General features: G+C 46.4%; 1 protein-coding gene across 1 annotated transcript; it reads right to left on the minus strand.

Annotated features, from left to right (window-relative positions):
• Positions 1–9,907: 9,907 nt before the first annotated feature.
• Positions 9,908–17,332, minus strand: hoga1 (4-hydroxy-2-oxoglutarate aldolase 1). The gene is made up of 8 exons (XM_023958047.2): positions 16,999–17,332; positions 15,645–15,905; positions 14,537–14,665; positions 13,616–13,743; positions 12,635–12,769; positions 11,896–11,992; positions 11,209–11,342; positions 9,908–10,320 (listed from the first exon to the last, which is right to left on the minus strand). The coding sequence occupies exons 1-8, from the start codon at positions 17,180–17,182 to the stop codon at positions 10,171–10,173; spliced, it is 1,218 nt and encodes a 405-aa protein (XP_023813815.1). The 5' UTR covers positions 17,183–17,332; the 3' UTR covers positions 9,908–10,170.
• Between the last annotated feature and the right edge of the window lie 32 nt (positions 17,333–17,364).

Genomic DNA, 17,364 nt, shown 5'->3' on the forward strand with positions numbered 1-17,364 from the left:
GTGTTTCTCAGTTTCTCGATGTGTGCAGATGTCCATCGAGGGTTTTGGACAACTGGTCTTTGAGTGAATTCGGTTTTCAGAACTACGCAATTAACCCGTAGTTTATGTAAATCTTATTCAATTGTGCGTAATTTTTGCGAGATGCATACGCAAATGTTTGGCTTTCCACGTCTTTTTCACGTATGTCTAACAAACTTGTTACGCGTGTTCCACCAATGTATACTTTTATATCACGTCTACGGCGCACACATCATGTTCAAAAGCCAGATTTGGCTTTTATGGAGGTTTACGTGTTCTTTGCGGGGTTCATTCGTACTTCTTCCATGGTTTTAACGTGCTTTATTCGTGATTCCTTTTTGGAAAATTTCACGTACAGATGACAACTTTTCTCAATTTTTCCACATATGACCAGTTTTCATCTGTAAATGATGCAATAAATGTATGTAGCTGCTGTGTGACACAGGCTTAAAACAAAAAGATGGAACAAACAGCAAAAATGTCAGCCTCAGCAGTTCCCAAAAACATCAATGTGTTGACGTCTGTGTTTGGAAATCCTAAATATCTAAGGTGTCAGGAGGTTTTCTGTGCTTTACTGAGAGGAGACTAATCCTGTAAACTCTGGAATTAATGCGTTAGGACAATGAAGATGATTCCTGTATTTCCTGGAAGCAGTTGAAATCACAAAACTATCATTCAGAAAAGGTCTAAAATGTTTATCTGAAAACATTTTATGAGCCTCCTATTAACCGTTATGGTTAGATCCATGTCACAAAGAAACACAAACACTCTCAAGGACTCTGAACGTCACCTATTTAAAGAAAAATGGAATTCTAAGGAGAACGGAGGAACGAAGAGGACAAAGGTATCCAAACCCCCCCTCAGCAGGTGCCGGTCATTCCGGTAGAATTAGCTGAGCTGCTGCATGTCGGCACAAATCTGCTTTTCTCTGCTTCAGAACTAGTTGGTTCCCAGTAAACGGTAATCCAAAGGCCGTAAACACCGGAGCTACGGCTCGGTGTTAAACGAGTTAAAATGCTAAACCTGGAAATAGGACGCAGTGAGCGAGCAATGTTAGCATCCCAGTCCACTTTACTGTTGACTAGTTCATGTCATCATCAACTCTGGACTCAGGGACCACAGCTTAACCTGAGATGTTCAGAGCAGGAACAAGCCAACAACAAGCTAAAAACTCATCAATGATATACAAAAAAACATACTAATAACATGCTTAGAATATATTAATGACACGATAACAATACACTAATAATCTGTAACCATTTTCAAATACTATGCTAACAACATGCTAACGCTGATAATACCATGATAACAACATGCTAACACTCTGATAATACCATGCTAACAACATGCTAACACTCTGATAACACCATGCTAACAACATGCTAACACTCTGATAATACCATGCTAACAACATGCTAACACTCTGATAATACCATGCTAACAACATGCTAACACTCTGATAACACCATGCTAACAACATGCTAACACTCTGATAACACCATGCTAACAACATGATAACGTCCTGACACAACAAGAGCATAAACTTAGTTGTTAGGACTCGTTTCAGTCTCAAATCTGTGATGAAATGTTCAAATTCATGAATTAAGAAGTGATTCAACATTAAGTAAACAAAGTGTTATTTATGATAAACACCAGAGGAAGATGCGTGTTGGGTTTTCATAATTCATGCTCGTGTCTCAACAGTTCCTCTCAAAGTCGTCTCTTGTTTTTTACAGAAACTAAAATGAGAACAGTTTGAGACGGGTTGGAGACGCTAAATGATCAGCATTCTGGTGAAGCGCCAATGTTGGGATGTTTTAAACTCACTGACGAACTGCCTGTTCCCGGTTTGCACAGCGACACGGACATTTCCAAACGTCTGACTGCAGCCAGAACCGCCGGTCGGCTTCGCCACAAAGGTTTTATTCAGAGCTTGAATTGAGGTCGACCAGAGTTGAACTTCATTTCACTCAAAGGTGAGATCATTGGGGATTACCTTGACAGGAAGCAGATGAGCAAATCTAAACAATATGGACTTATTTAATAACTTCCCAAAATAAAACAAAAAGGTGAAAGGTTCCTCACAGCTTCCCGTTCTTTATTTACGTTTCTGAATCCGCTGTCATTGGGCAGCTTCATCAGCTTGTTTGATAAATAATCAAAGTGTAATAAAACCGAAAAGCAAATCCCCCAAATTCAGGGGGGTCTGATCCACACGGTGGTTTGGTTCTCCACACCACAGAGTGGAGACATTATTAAAGTCCTCCCCCGGGCGGCTCATCACAGCACATCTTGATTTTAAGAGCAGGGCACATTAATTTTATGGTTCTATTCTCATATTCAACATGCCGACGCCTTCTCCCTGCAGGTGCTTTGGGCACATAAAAAATAAAAAGAGGACGAGAGGGATGGAGCTGCATGTGTAAATGATAGAGCGGGCGGAGGAAAGTTGGACTCAGCTGAGGAACTAACAGAGAGGGAGGAGGGGGGGTACCAAGGGACATGAAGACGAGGTATAAATATTCAATATTTTGAGAACTATCAAGGAAAAGTGCACGTGATCCTCTGCAGAGGAGAGCGGGTTTTGAACGAGCTTTTTAACCCAGCTGTCATCAAAGCATTCAGGAGGTTCTGCTGGAAAAAGATCTGCAGAGGTGCGTCCACAGCGTCTCATCTGGACAATCAGAGGCGTCTTTGAGCTTGAGTTTGTGACGCGGACAGACCGCATCAGTCAAATCCAACAGATCGGACTTGATTTGGTGACGGTTTCTCTGTCGTACAGCAGATTCCTGTGGATCTATGCAACTGCAGATGTAGCTGCTCCAGAGATGCTCCTCGCACCCCCACAGAAACAGCAGATCCCGACCTCCCGCCTCCCCCACCTCAGTCTGCACCGCCGTCCTGAAGGTCCTCCCTAAAGCTGGATGAAGGAAGGAGGAGCCTCCACCGCTTTCCTTCCCGGATCACAGGAGACGTCCTCTCAGAGGGTTTCACAGCCACCAGAACTGTTTCAGAGTCAAAAGAATGCTGCTCAAAATGTTCTGAACATTCTTTCAAAAAGGATCCACTGGATTTGGTTTGGAAGTAAAGATGTATCACTCAAATAAAATGTCTTTAACTTAGTCCAGATTATCGACCATTAGTGCAGAGCAGCCCCGCCCCCCTTCCCCTCCCCATTAATGAGAGTTGTCAGTTTCTTCTGCTAGCTTACGGCCCCAAGCTAACGTTAGCGGTGCAACAAAAATGGCAGCAATTTTTATTGTGGATTTCCATAACTTCCCTGCTTATCAAATCCCTCACAGCTCATATTTCTTTAACGATGTTAGAGAAGCGATGCATTTAGGATAAAGAGAATCAAATCATGCTGAACCGTGTTCACATCCGTCTGGAGGTTATGCAGGTGAGATGCCTTCAACAACTTCACTCTTCCAGGACAAAAGTTCCTTTAAACATCGTATTTCTCATCAGGCCCGTCAGCTGCAGAACCAGAACCCTTCCTCTGGATTCCTGTTTATGTGAGCGTTCACGTGCGCGCTCCTGCAGAAGGAGGGGGGAGGGGGGGGGGTGTCACATTTGTCTTTTTAAAGAGGAAAATTATCATTCCTGTCAAAGGGGGCCGTTAAAAGCAGCAGCCGGAGCGGATCCTTTGTTCCTCTGCAGAGGATTGTCTCCATCTGAGGAGAAAGGAAGTAGGTCAGGCGGCGGCTTAATTACGCTTAATTTTAGATCCACGGCGCCCAATTTCAGCAGCTGTTAATCAGGTTGTCTCTACCTTTACCACACACTTCCTGCTGGCTCCCGGACCGGACCAGCGCCCGGCTGAGAGGGGAGGGCCGAGTTGTGGACACATGCAGCCCTTTCTGTTTTTGTGTTTTCAGCGCCGCTCCTCTTCACTCCCCTCCAAAGCTTCTCTCAGTCCGATCTCTGATTTGAGAACCCAATGAGAACCTGGTTCTGTCGGATCGTGTCTGAGCGGCACGCTTGAAAACATGATAAAAAAAGAACAACATGGAGAGATTTCAGTGGTTTGTAGAGACGATGTGAAGCAGCTGGACCTTTCAACATCTGGACCGAGCAGAACTTTTCTACCCGAACCCAGAAGTTTCCCAAAGTTCTCCTCAGGAAGGAATCCGGGCCTCCTGTGAGGTGGGGTGCGGGGCAAAGATGGGATTACATGCTACACTTCCCAGAGAGGTCAACCTGCAGCGCAGAGGACGGGGCCAAAGGGGTGGTGGGGGGGGGGGGGGGCCTGCAGCACACGGGGAAATTTTTGCTGACTCGCCACGTATTTGCTGGAGGAGCATGAGTGAGATAGACCCCCCCCCCCCGTGTGCCCACTGGGAGTGAAGGCATCACTCACCCCCCAGGTCCAGGATTCTTGGAGATCAAAGGAGGCCCTTGATGCTGAGCAGGAGCTGCGCAGCGTCGCCTCCGTGTGGCCCTTCGAGGAACTGCAGCGCTAAAAGCAATCATCTTCTGAGTTTCCCTCCTTCTGTTCCCAGAATGCTTCAGCCCACGCGGGTCGGCACGCTCCGAACGGAGAAAACACATCGGATGTAAATGAAGCGGCTTCAGCGTCTGTCTCTGCTTCGGAGGATCATGTCTGCGCTCTTCATCTAATGAGTCTTCCTCACATTTAGGAGCCTCAAATGAGCGTTAATCCAACACTAATTTAATCTGATTAAAAACAAACAAGAATTTATTTCCTAAAGATAAATAAAACCCTCAAACACACCGGCCACTCTTTCAAAATAAAAGATCCGGAATGGTTTTCACTGCGAGGCGTTCAGGGACCTGCTCCTCCGAGCAGTACAGACAGCCCTCCAGTTTTTTACCGTTTATTAGCATAAACTGTGTTTTATAATGATGCTTCAGACCAGATGGGAGGGGGAGAGGACACGGGGGGGGGGGGGGGGGACATGGCAAATAAGCAGAAATGGTGAGAGGAGAAAAAAAAGGAGCTCATGGCTGAGCTCAAGAACCCCCCAAACCCAGAAGTCCTAGAAGGTGTGGGGTATTAACATTAGCCCCTAACCGCAGCCCCCACAGATCCTGCCCCCCCCCCAGTGTCTTTTTTTAGTCCATAAATTTTGTGAACAAAAGTTTCCTTCTATGTTTCCATAGTTTATATCATTTTGATGTTAGCGTGTTTTTCACATGTGCATATGTGTGTGTGTGTGTGCGCGTGTGCATGTGTGTGTGCATGCGTGTGCAAGTGTGCATGGGTGTGTGCGTGAGCGTGCACGTGCGTGTGCATGTGTGCGGGCATGTGTGTGTGAGTATGTGCGTGTATGTGTGTGCACGTGTGTGTGTGTGCGTGTGTGTGCATGCGTGTGAGCGTGTGTGTGCTTGCACGTGTCTGCGTGCATTTTTGTGTGTGCGTGCATGTGAGTGTGTGCGTGTATGTGTGCACGTGTGTGTGCATGCGTGTGAGCGTGCCTGTGTGCATGCGTGTTTGCATGTGTGTTCGTGCATGTGTCTGGGTGCATGTTTGTGTGTGCGTGCATGTGACTGTGTGCGTGCGTGTATGTGTGCGTGCGTGTATGTGTGTGTGTGCGAGTATGTGTGTGTGTGTGAAACCATGAATAAAAGATCTGAAAAAGTAAATTTGATGGTTAATTGGTCTAAAATCTGGAAATCAACAATCAGAATTACAATCATATTCATGATGGTTTGATGATTTTTGCTTTAGTGGAATCTAGATGTTTATAAATAAACGGAATTAAATGGAGGGGGCGGGGCTTGTATAAAGCAGGCGTGTCCTAAAGCATATCTGCTGGGTTTATGTCACATTTATTTAGAATTTATCACAAATAAAAGCAACATGTGTGTCTGTGAACTCATAAATGCTAAATGTAAACCTAAATATTAACAATTAATGATAAACACAAATGTAAAAGTTTATATTAAATGTAAATGTGAACCTTCAGTAACATTTAAATTTAAAGTTAACATTTAGGTTTACATTTGACTCTTTGCTTTTACATTCATATTTAATATTTAGATTTCTGTTTGGGCCTCAATAGATTATTGCAGCACATATGAAGAGAAAAGTCTAAAGTTGTCAAATTGTCAATTTGATGACTTTTTACGTTTGGCGCCTCCTTTCAAAGGAGGCTGACGCTCTTCGCCTCCAGAGTCTTCATCAGTAGCGTTTCCACGTTTGGCGAGCTCAGACTCTGGACCTGAACGCTGTCGGTTCAGAAGACGCCGCCGCCGCCTCCGTCTGCGTCAGACGCACAAACAGGCAGCTGCTAACTGAGCCGGTTTACACATTTTCAGGTGATAATGCACCACGGCGGGCGTTTTCGCCGTGGAGTGGTCTCCAGGAAATGACACGAGTGCTGCGTGTTTGTATGTGATTACAGGGAAAACAGATGTAATTGGCCGGGGGCAACATGTCGATGTAAAACAAGCATCAAATTCTATTTTCATGGCTTTTGCTTCGCCACAAAACCCACAGATGAGAAGTTGTCTGCAGGAAGTCAGAGCTGGTGGAACATTGGAGGCGACGCTTCGTCCCCCCGGCGTACGACAAATATGAGGCAGAGGATCTTTGAAGCAGAGAAGCTGCAACCTTGAGTCACTGAATGATGTGAAACTCAGCCTGAAATATTTGCGGTTCCCTGAAAAAAACGAGTTTTTTGAAGAGCGTATTTTTAAGGAATTTGTTTGTAAATAATGATGGAAAATAAGTATTTTTTCATCTACAAACAAGACTTATTTCTGTCTCTCACAGACCTGTAACTTCTGCAGTACAGGATTCTCTGTCCTCCACCTGTTACCTGTACTAATGGCTCCTGTTTGAACTGGTTATCTATAGAAAGACACCTGTCCACAACCTCAGACAGTCACACTATGGAGACCAAAGAGCTGTCTAAGGACACCAGAAACCAAACTGTTGACCTGCAGCAGACTGGAAGACTGAAGACTGAAAGTCAGTAACATCAGCGGCATTTTACCATCTGAAAAACATTGCCAAAATCAAAAACATAGTGTCAAAGCCAGACCTGGAGATACTTATCCATGCATTTGTCTCCAGCAGGTTAGACTACTGTAACGGCCTGCTCACCGGCCTCTCCAAACGAGCTGTAAAACAGCTTCAGTACATCCAGAATGCTGCTGCTGGAGTCCTGACCAGAACCAGGAAGTATGATCACATTAGTCCTGTGCTCAGGTCTCTGCACTGGCTCCCTGTACCTCAAAGAATAGACTTCAAAGCAGCTCTGCTTGTGTACAAGTCTCTCCATGGCCGAGCACCAAAGTACATCTCTGACATGTTAGGGCCATATGAACCATCTCGTACTCTGAGGACCTCAGGCGCCGGCCTCCTGTTGATACCCAGAGTCAGAACTAAACAAGGGGAATCAGCGTTTCAATATTCTGCAGCTAAAATCTGGAACAGCCTCCCTGAAGTCGTAAGACAGGCCTCTTCTGTGTTCATGTTCAAATCTAGACTTAAAACATTTCTGTTTAGCCGTGTATATGACTGAAAGGTCCTATCTGCACTTTTCTTTCCTTTCCTTCCTTTATTTTTAAATCAATTTTCAATTTTTTTTTTTTTTTTTTCTTTTAAAGAAAATTTTACGTTGATTATTTCTATGATGTATTGTGATTTTAATGCATTTTTCTGTTTTGTGAAGCACCTTGAATTACTTTGTGTACGAATTGTGCTACACAAATAAACTTGCCTTGCCTTGAATCTGCAACAGGAAAGCAGCTTGGAGTGAAGCAGTTATTAGGAAATGGAGGACAAACAAGACCACTGATGACCTCCCTCCATCTGGGGCTCCCCCCAAGATCTCACCCCGTGGGGTCAGAATGATCACAAGAACGGGAAGCAAAGATCCCAGAATCCCATGGGGGACCTAGTGAATGCCCTGCAGAGGGCTGGGACCAAAGTGACAAAGGCTACCATCAGTAACACACTACACCACCAGGGACTCAAACCCTGCAGGGCCAGACGTGTCCCCCTGCTAAAGCCAGTACATGTGCAGGCCCGTCTACAGTCTGCTAGAGAGCATTTGGAGGATCCACAAGAGGATTGGGAGAATGGCCTATGGTCAGATGAAACTACAAGAGAACTTTTTGGTAAGAACTCTACTGTTTGGAGGAGAAAGAATGCTGAGCTGCATCCAAAGAACACCAGACCTACTGTAAAGCATGGGGGTGGAAGCATCATGCTTTGGGCTGTTTTTCAGCAAAGGGACCAGGACGACTGATCCGTGTAAAGGAAAGAATGGATGGAGCCATGAATGGCCAGATTTGGAGTGAAAACCTCCTTCCATCAGCATTGAAGATGAAAACATGGCTGGGTCTTTCACCATGACAACCATCCCAAACACACGTTACCCTGGTAATGAAGGAGTGGCTTCATGAGAAACATTTCAAGGTCCTGGAGTGGCCAAGCCAGTCTCCAGATCTCAACCTCATAGAAATTCTTTGGAGGGAGTTGAAAGTCTGTGTTGCCCATGACAACCCCAAAACATCACTGCTGTAGAGGAGATCTGCATGGAGGAATGGACCAAAACACCATTGCTCTAGAGGAGATCTGCATGGAAGAATGGACCAAAACACCATTGCTCTAGAGGAGATCTGCATGGAGGAATGGGCCAAAATACCAACAACAGTTTCTGAAAACCTTGTGAAGACTTACAGAAAATGTTTGCCTGCTGTCATTGCTGACAAAAGAGTATATAACAAAGTACTGAGTTGAACTTTCCGTGGGACAACTTACACAGTCGGTGTCTGACTGAATACTTTTTTGCCCCACTGTAATCCCAGACCAACAGCCTCTTGAAGCCTTTGCGACTGAGTGTAAAGTACGCGGCGGCGTGTTTCCCTCAGAGGCAGGAGCATCAGCGCTGGAGTGTTGGTCCTGAGAGCCCTGCCTCCGCCGTGCACACTGGAACAAAGGCATCACATCCTTTCTTCGTGATTCAGGAGGCAGTTCTGAAAATATCTCCAGCCAAGCAAAGGTGCTAATTGGACTCTCGGTAAGATAAAAGCAAAGAAAGTGTTGTGTGAAAAAGCCAAAGGCTCTCATCGCCATGGCTACCTGCTACACTCGGCTTTAATTACTGTAATTATGGTTTTTAACTTTTTCATTTCAGAGAGCGCTCTGGCATTCTGCAGCAAGCCGAGACGCTGACCTGCAGCTCTGCCTCCCACTGAACTGCAGCTGATCTGAAGTCCGCCAGAACACTTAACCGGCATCAGATCAAAGAAAAGTTCAACCTTTGCTGCTGACCAGACAGACGGCTAATCAGCGTCTGTGCCGCCACGGAGAGAAGATCTGCCCGGAAAACCCCGCAGCACCAACAGGAGTCTGTTCTGTTCTGATCCACTAAACTCTGATTTCTAAAACACGGCGACTTTCCGGTTGGCACCGACGTTTCTGCCCAGACGGCAGTGCGGCCTCAAAGGCCGCTTCTCACCTGTGCCTCTGCAGTTCAGCTGCTCGTCTACACCTTTTGCAGACGACGGCGTCCTTTTCTGTTACGGATCTCCAGCTCTCTCTGGAGCGACAAAACCTTGAATAAGAGAATTCTATTCAGAGAACCAGAGGAAGGAGGTCTGACCGCCTCAAATGTTTCCTTTAATGAAATGACGAAAAGGTGAAATCTGCTTATCAGGCCGGCCTCTGGAACCGTCGTCTGCTGCTTGTTCTGGCGGAGGAGCCGGCAGCACTTGGAGCTGCCGCCGTGGCGTAAAGGTCAACACGCTGATGCGGCGCCGCTGGTGGTCCTCCACTATGTTTCTCTGACTGACCCCCCCCCACATGCAGGTTCACTTTCACTACACAATCACACAATCACACATCCAATGACCACAATCAGACACAAGTCAAGAAACTTTCAAACTACATGTAGAAAAACACAAATTCATGTTGGAATGCAGATTAGATTTAATTAATAAAGAATCAACCCATAATTTAAATCATCTGGATTTTTTTTCTAAAGTTTTCAAACATTCAATTCTTTCCTAACAAACTGGATCAGAACATGAAAAGACAAAGTTCCAGCAGGTCACAAAGTTCCTGACGTTCTCCAACACCTTCACAGCTGGAACCAGGATCGTTCATTCAGACTCAAAATCCTGAATTCTTCAGATTTTCTTAAGAACAGGAAGTCGTGAAAACGTGGTTTCCTGTCACAGCCACCCGTAGGAGGAGAAGTCCCGCCTCAGCTGCTGAGTCTCCGCCTCCGTGAGCGGCTGAAGAGGAGATCTGGAGGCGCCCCCGTGGAAACCAAACCACTCCATGGCCTGCTTGAGGGCGGGAACTCCCAACTTTCTGGTCACCTGGCAACGCAAATCTGCAATCAACCAAACGCGTCTGGGATGGAGGTTTCCGGACTGAACGAGGCGTAACCGTAACCACCGCGGCCGACCCGACACTCCGATGTTCCACCCATTGACCATAAATGGCAGACAACGGTTCCACATGGTGATATTCGCCCTGATTTAACTTTTTGTTTTTCTGATGTTGAATTTCAGTTTTTTCCCTGCTTTTATTTTGAAAGTGTCCCCTCTTCCTGTTTAGAAACTTAACTAAGTGGAGCCGGGACAGTTCATTAGGTGTCCACCAGGTGGTTTGGTCATTCCCTGACAGAAATAAAGACACTTCCTGTCCAGATCATTGGATCATTCATTTTCAGAGTTCTTCTGTCGGTCCAGAAGAGCAGATCTTCTGCAGATCGACAAGATCATGAACCACCTGGAGAAAGCAAACAGGTCATTTCTGAGAACCTTTGAATCTGGTTTTCCTCTGATGCTTGTTCGTATTTTTGGGTTTGGTTGATGTTCCTCCTTTTCTCTGCCAGCAAAGTGCTGCGCGGTCAAAGACGGTGAAACTGCTGATCTTTGTCATGCAGAGATCTGGATCCTGAAGATCCCTCCATCCAAAACCTTCAGACAGAACTGATGGAGAAAACTGAGAACCTCCCACAATCCTGTGCTGTAGTTCAGTCATAAACCCTGACTGAGAAAACAAAACCCCGACCTAAACATAAAGTCATTTCCGTCACTGGTGCCACATTGGGTTTCCATTCAAAGCACTGAAGACTCATGACTGGTGAGGTTCCTCAGAGACGTTCCTCAGGAGGAACCACACCATAAGCTCCAGCAGAACGTCTGTCCTTTAACTCCAACCGGGAGTTAAAGGACAATTATTCAGCAGACGGTACTCACGGCGGCGTTGGGCTCGATGAGGCGCTGCTGCAGGACTCGAGCCTCGTCCCAGTCGCCGCTCCTGCACAGACGCTCCAGCTCGCAAAGCGGGCGGCCCAGCACGTTAGCCAGCGCGCACACGCCGCCCACCGCACCTGCACACAAAGACGGCGAGTTCAGCGGAAGCCTGACAGGAAACCCAGGCTCCGGGGGAAACTTTTAGCGCCTGGCTGCGAAGAAAACGAAGGTTCTCCAGCCAAGAACCGGTCTGCAGAACCGAACGCAGCCAGAAAACGGGAACTAACAAAGGAGAATCTCTGACCTCGACGGAGGAAAAAAAACACATCAGAACAGACTAAACCAGGTTTTGGTAAAGTTCCAACCTTCTTGAGGATCTAGGTTTTAATCTCCAAAAACAGGAAGATTTCTGGAACATCAGACAGAGGTGACTCATTCTGTTGGCAGAGGTTCTAGGGTCCAGCTGCAGCGGTTCTCCTGGTTCTGGAGATGAAAGCCTGTCAAAGCTTTTGGAAGAACATCAGGCCCCTGAGCGTCTTGGAGAGCAGAACCAATCATTTTTCTTTTTGGCCTCAGACGCAGAAACAAACCGGGTTCTTCTGAGTCGTCCTTTCAGCAACCGAGCCGAATCCCAGCAGATTCACATCTGTTGCTCTGGGAGAACATCTGGACTGAGTGGAAGCATCTTACCGACGCAGTAGGCCGCCATCAGAAAGCCAGCCGAGCCCGCCAAGACCTGGAAGTCCTCCATCTTGGTTTTGTGAACAATCAGGCCGATCCGAGTGATCTGAGGAGGAGAAGCAAAGAGAAGGAGGTGAAAACAGGACCGCCTCCTCCCAACATCCCAGGGAGGAGTCTAATCCCTGGAGGAGCCGTCAGGAGACGACTGCAGAGTCAACAAATGGCTCTAAAGGAGACGTGGGAGACGTGGGAGCCCCCCCCCTAAAACCAAGGAGCTCCACCCGACCAGAAGATCAGGATCCAGAAAAGTCAGAACACGGCTGAGTCCAGTTCCAGCCCGAAACGCGGTTCCAGCGAGCGCCGGTTCCTCATGACGGGCTGTCAATCCGCCCCCCCGGCTGAGTCATGACTGTAATTGATCAGTCAGTCAATCAGGTCAGGGGGGGGCTCCTGCTGGTCTCCTCAGAGCTTCAGCTCCGCAGCTATTTTGATACGGCGCTAATGGGAAAATGAGCGTCCGGGAAGACGGGCGTCACGGCGGGAGACGGAGACTCACGGAGTTCTGCTTCTGCAGCAGAACAAGAGTCTGAAGAAACGTCTCCTCCATCGCAAAAACAAAACCCTGAAATGTATATGAGGGACGCATGTAGGCACAAAAACACACAAAGCCGCCCCAAATCACACAAAAACCCACAAAAAGGCTCAGAAAGGCTTCAGGGTGAGGACCTGGAAAAGGAGCTGGGCTTACGTCTCCTCCGCTGTCTTTGAGGCCTCGGATGTTCGGGTGCTGGGAAAGCTCCACCACGGCCTCCAGCGGCAGATCCAGACCCGTGTTGGCCGGAACGCTGTACAGAACCACCGGAACCGGGCTGCTGTCCGCCACCTGCAGGACAGGTGAGGCGTGGCATCAGCGGCTGGACGGCTTTTATAACAGGAAGTGTTTTTAATGAGAATAAAACGGTTTTTAGCTTTTAGACAAATTATTCCTTCAGATGAAGATTTTTTCCTGAATTTTAAGATTATTTTTAATCTCTTATTCTGTTTATACTGATTTATGTACTTTCAGTCAGACATCTCATGCAGTAGTAATGATATTTATTTTCACATCTTCTAGTTTTGCTTTCACATTCCTTTAGTTTGGCATTAGACTCCGTGCAATTCCATGAGCCAGATTTCCATAAATAACAATAACTACCCTAAACGGAGCTCACAGGTGGATCCGGGTGGGGCGACAAACTCAGAGCTTCAGTGAAGAAGGATGAACAGCTGACACAGCTGGACTGAAATAGGACGCTGCACAGGTGAGTTGATTAACTGAAGGGGGAGTAAACGAAATAAACACCTGCCTAAGTTGCCTGCCCCCAAATGCTCCCAAGGTCGCTTATTTCATGCTTTTATTTTAATGGAATACGTTCTGTGTTTTAGCACAAAGTTCTGTTTTATTCGAACTGCTTTTAAAACTTTATTTTGAAGTTCCTGCCTAACTTCCTCCCGTGTGACGGTGGTTCCTGTTCCTCTGTGGTTTCAGATCGTTAGGTTTCCGTTTGCATCGTCGTGGTTTCTTTGGTAAAGGCTGACGATCGTTTGATGTTTTCTGTGTCAATAAAGTTGGATTTGAATCGCCGCTCAAACGATCCTGCAGCCTCCTCCCTCCTGGTTTCCTGGGTGGGGCGGGGCCTCACAGAAACCTCGACAGCGGTTCGTGCACGTGCACGTGCACCGAGCTGACCTTGGTGAAGTGGTGAATCAGAGCTCGGCCGTCCATCTTGCCCTTGTAGAAGCTGGGGGTCACCACCAGGGCGGCGTCTGCGCCGGCGGCCGCCATCTTTTGCGTGAGCTGGACGGTGGCTCTGGTGGCTGAGGAGAACAAAGACGACAAACCGCTTTAGGAGGTTTTTAAGAAGCGGATCTCTGAAAAGACGAGAAAGTCTGAGAGACTCCAGAACGTCTTTAGAGCAGACGAGGAGAAGATCTGCATGCCGGGAAAAACAGGCTGTGGTGGGAGTGTGATGGTGTGGGCTTCGTTAAAATGCTGATTTATAGTCAGAACCGCTGCTGTCAGAACCGGAACACGACCATAAAGTTTTACTTTTTCCTTCACCTATTCCAAACGGAAAGTCTTTCATCTCAGAGGTGGAGGGAAAATGTATTTTTATGATTTGTTTTTTCTTGTTTTTTCAGATAAACAGAAATCAGACTTCTTTATTTTTGGACTCTTCTTTGTTCTAATGCTTTGTTTTTGTGAGAACGTCTGCAGCGTTTAGCGCCGAGCGCTTCGACTAATTACTTTAACTGGGAGGGCGCTCAGGTGCCAGAGTCTGGTTCACGCCATCGCCGAGGAAACGGCAGCAGTTTTTAACTCTAATTTACAGGAAACTTCACTTCATTTACAGAATAAAAACACAGAATTCCAGTCATGATGGAGACGATCCGCTTCAGTGCAAATAAAGTCCACCTCAAGGTGAAGCGGATCGCCAAGAACATCCATACATGTCACTTCCTGAAAACAGCTAGACTCCTAAACCGGACCTGCAGGGGTCCAAACCCCCCTATCGGGACGTTACGCAGAGACGCCATCCCCCCCATCAGAATTTAAACTGTGTTTCAGGTCTTTATTGCCAACAAACGGACTTTCTGTTCCTAAACTCACATTCGCAGCCCGACCCGGCCATCAGCAGCCGACCCGGCGGCAGGGACCGCCGGACCGTCCTCACCAGCTCCACCCGCTCCGCCTCCGTCAGGTACGGATACTCGCCGTTGGAGCCCTGCACCACCAGACCTGCAGCACCAAAAACCCGGAGACAGAGATCAGCTGATCCAGAACCTTCCTGCTGTCTGCTGAACCAGAGCAGCAGACGGTTCTGGTTCTTCCTGATCCAAAGAGATCACACACAAATCATTGACAAAACAAAGATCATTGGAATAATCTGGACTAAACTGGATCAGAACACAAATGTTTTTTGCTGTGGTGCAGAACTTTGACCCGGATATAACGAGGTTCTATGGCTCAACTACACAAAAATGAGCGACGGAGGTTCATTGTTTGGATTCTGTTCTTGTTTCACACATTTCAGATTCACAAACTTTTACTGAGAAAAACATCGATTCATTAGTTTGATTGTGAGAAAAAGGATCAAACAATCCTCGGTCCGTTTTGTCAGGCTTGACCTGCTGGTTCTGCAGCTTCATCAGTCAGATGAGGTGAGGTTCCGGCGGTTCTGATGGGCTGAGCTGCTGCCAGAACTGCAGCTAACGGGGTAACTCGGGTCAGAACTTTAGCTGAATCTTTAAGAGGAGAAGTTTGGTTCTGTTTTTAGACTCCAGGTGTGGAACGAGGAGCTTTTCTGTTTCCTTCATGTTTTTCTGCATCTGTGTTTAGTTTTCTAGAAAGGAAACAAAAAACTGACAAACAGACAGAAGAACTAAAGCAGACTTCAGTCATTTAAATGGCCTGATGAGGCATTTATTTTATCAGCATCAACAGAAGTCCTATTTTTTCTCTGAAATTTCCCCGCAAGCATTTTAAATTAAAATACAATGTTTACATTCAAATACTTTTGTAGATTTTAGTTGACAAAAAGTGATAAAAGCATAAAATCCTCTAATTAACTGCTGGTCTCTCTGCTCTGCGGCGGTTGGAAGTGCAGTAGCGGCGCGTGGTCAGTAGGGGGCAGCAGACCTTTTTGAACTTTGCCCTCTCCGCCTGACTCTGCAGGGTTCACGCGCCGCTCAAACGTCCGTGTTTACCGCGCACTGACCTCTGAACGGAATGTCGGCGTACTTCTGCAGGTTCTCCTCCAGCTTCTCCAGGTCCACGTCCTCCTTGGCGGTGAACGGCGTGGCGATGGGCGGGTAAATGCCGCTCAGGTCCGGTCCGGCGCCCGCCGCGCGGCTCTGGAGTCTCCACGCGCGCAGGAACGTCTCCGAGCGGCGGGAAGTCAGGCCTATGCAGGCACGCGCGCAGTACATGGTGGAGCGGACGGACGGGCAGAAGCGCTCCCGGTTGATCCCTGACCAGACTGGAATGGGGGGGGGGGGGGGGGGGGGGGGGGGCCTTCACTGAGTTTTTGTTGACTTAAGAGGGGAGGGTGTGTGTGTGTGGGGGGGGGGGGGGTCCTAAGAATGACGTTACTTTAAAGATGTTTACTCATACTTTACTTTACTTTCCACACAATATATTAAAGTACAGATTACAGATTAAATCTTGTTTTTAGTCCAACTTCCTGTCTACGTAATAAAGGTTTGCATGAAAAACACCGAAAAAAACTACAGCCTGTACGCTGCTGCCCCCTTGTGGACAAAACATGCAGTTGCAGCAGTTTTTTTTATGTTTAACTTTATTTTATTTTTTTTAACTAACAGAAAATGGTGGGGCACGTAATTTTTACACATAAAAAATAATTCAACTAAATAGATTTTTATCAAAATTATTGTGATTTTTTTTAATGTTTGAAGACCAGAAATAAAATGAAGAAAAATGTCTGTCTGGAATTTTAAAAAAAAACTATCAATGAAATGCTTCTTTTTTAAATGCTCACTGTGATCTTCTAAATGTGAAAACAGGAAAATAAAGTTATCTTATTCAGAAAAGGCTGCAGCTTCCGTCGGAGAAACAAATTATTTTATTCAACATTATACAAATGAGCTGAAAACTGCACAAAACATCTAAGGAAGAGTAAAAAATGGGATTACGTTGCTTTTAGGGATGGACATTGCAGCACAAAATATACTCTGAAAGTGATTACTTATGGAATAATTGATAATCTAATTTTTCAGAACAAAGTGGGTTAAATCTGAATCAAGTTTAATTAATGCAGGTTTGTTTTATGAGCTTTATTTGATCCAAAAATGATGGAATTAAATTCTCCTCTTTTTCTCTGTAAGACCAACATTACAGAATTTAAAACAGAAACATTTTTCAAATCATTTATGAAGAAAGTTAAAAAATCTGAGCAGGAATCGCGTGTTTATAAAAACCGAGACCAGAAGAAGCGTCCAAGAAAAAATGTCTTCAGTTTTCAGGAGGAGATGAAAAGATTTGACCCATCAGATGGTGAAAGACGGACCAGAACCGCCTCAGGAGGACAGGACAACATACAGGAGAGGACTCACCCAGGAGGCAGAAGCAGAACAGAAGGTCCAGATTCAACCAGAACGTCACAGACACGGCGGTGGGAGTGTGATGGTCTGGGGGTGTGTGGCTGTAGGGTACCAGCATCTGGGAAAATAAAACTTTATGGGGGATTATCAATATTATCGATTCCAGATTAAATGATTGAATGCTCGCTCTGCACATGGGGGTCGTAGATTGACAGCCCCCACCCCCAAGCGCGTGCCGACACTCCTTTCTCCTCCTCCTTCATGATTGACTGATGATCTGGACCAGGAGGCGCGTCTGCGGCTCCAGAGGAGCAACAGTCACTTCAGAGTAAAAATCTATTTATAGAAAGTTACGTGACGCGCAGAAAGCGCGCCCCC

Source organism: Oryzias latipes, chromosome 1 (genome assembly GCF_053564925.1).
Source record: "Oryzias latipes strain Hd-rR chromosome 1, Olatipes_Hd-rR_3.1".
In the NCBI taxonomy this organism is placed as follows: Eukaryota; Metazoa; Chordata; class Actinopteri; order Beloniformes; family Adrianichthyidae; genus Oryzias; species Oryzias latipes.

Bases quoted from the DNA above. Each gene is read 5' to 3' on its own strand.
- hoga1 (XM_023958047.2), bottom strand. From the start codon at position 17,182: ATGTGCAGAGCGAGCATTCAATCATTTAATCTGGAATCGATAATATTG. The intron at 11,343-11,895 runs GTAAGATGCTTC...CTTTGTGTGCAG, and splicing joins GATGGCGGCCTACTGCGTCG to GTGCGGTGGGCGGCGTGTGC. The intron at 10,321-11,208 runs GTGAGTACCGTC...TTGCGTTGCCAG, and splicing joins TCATCGAGCCCAACGCCGCC to GTGACCAGAAAGTTGGGAGT.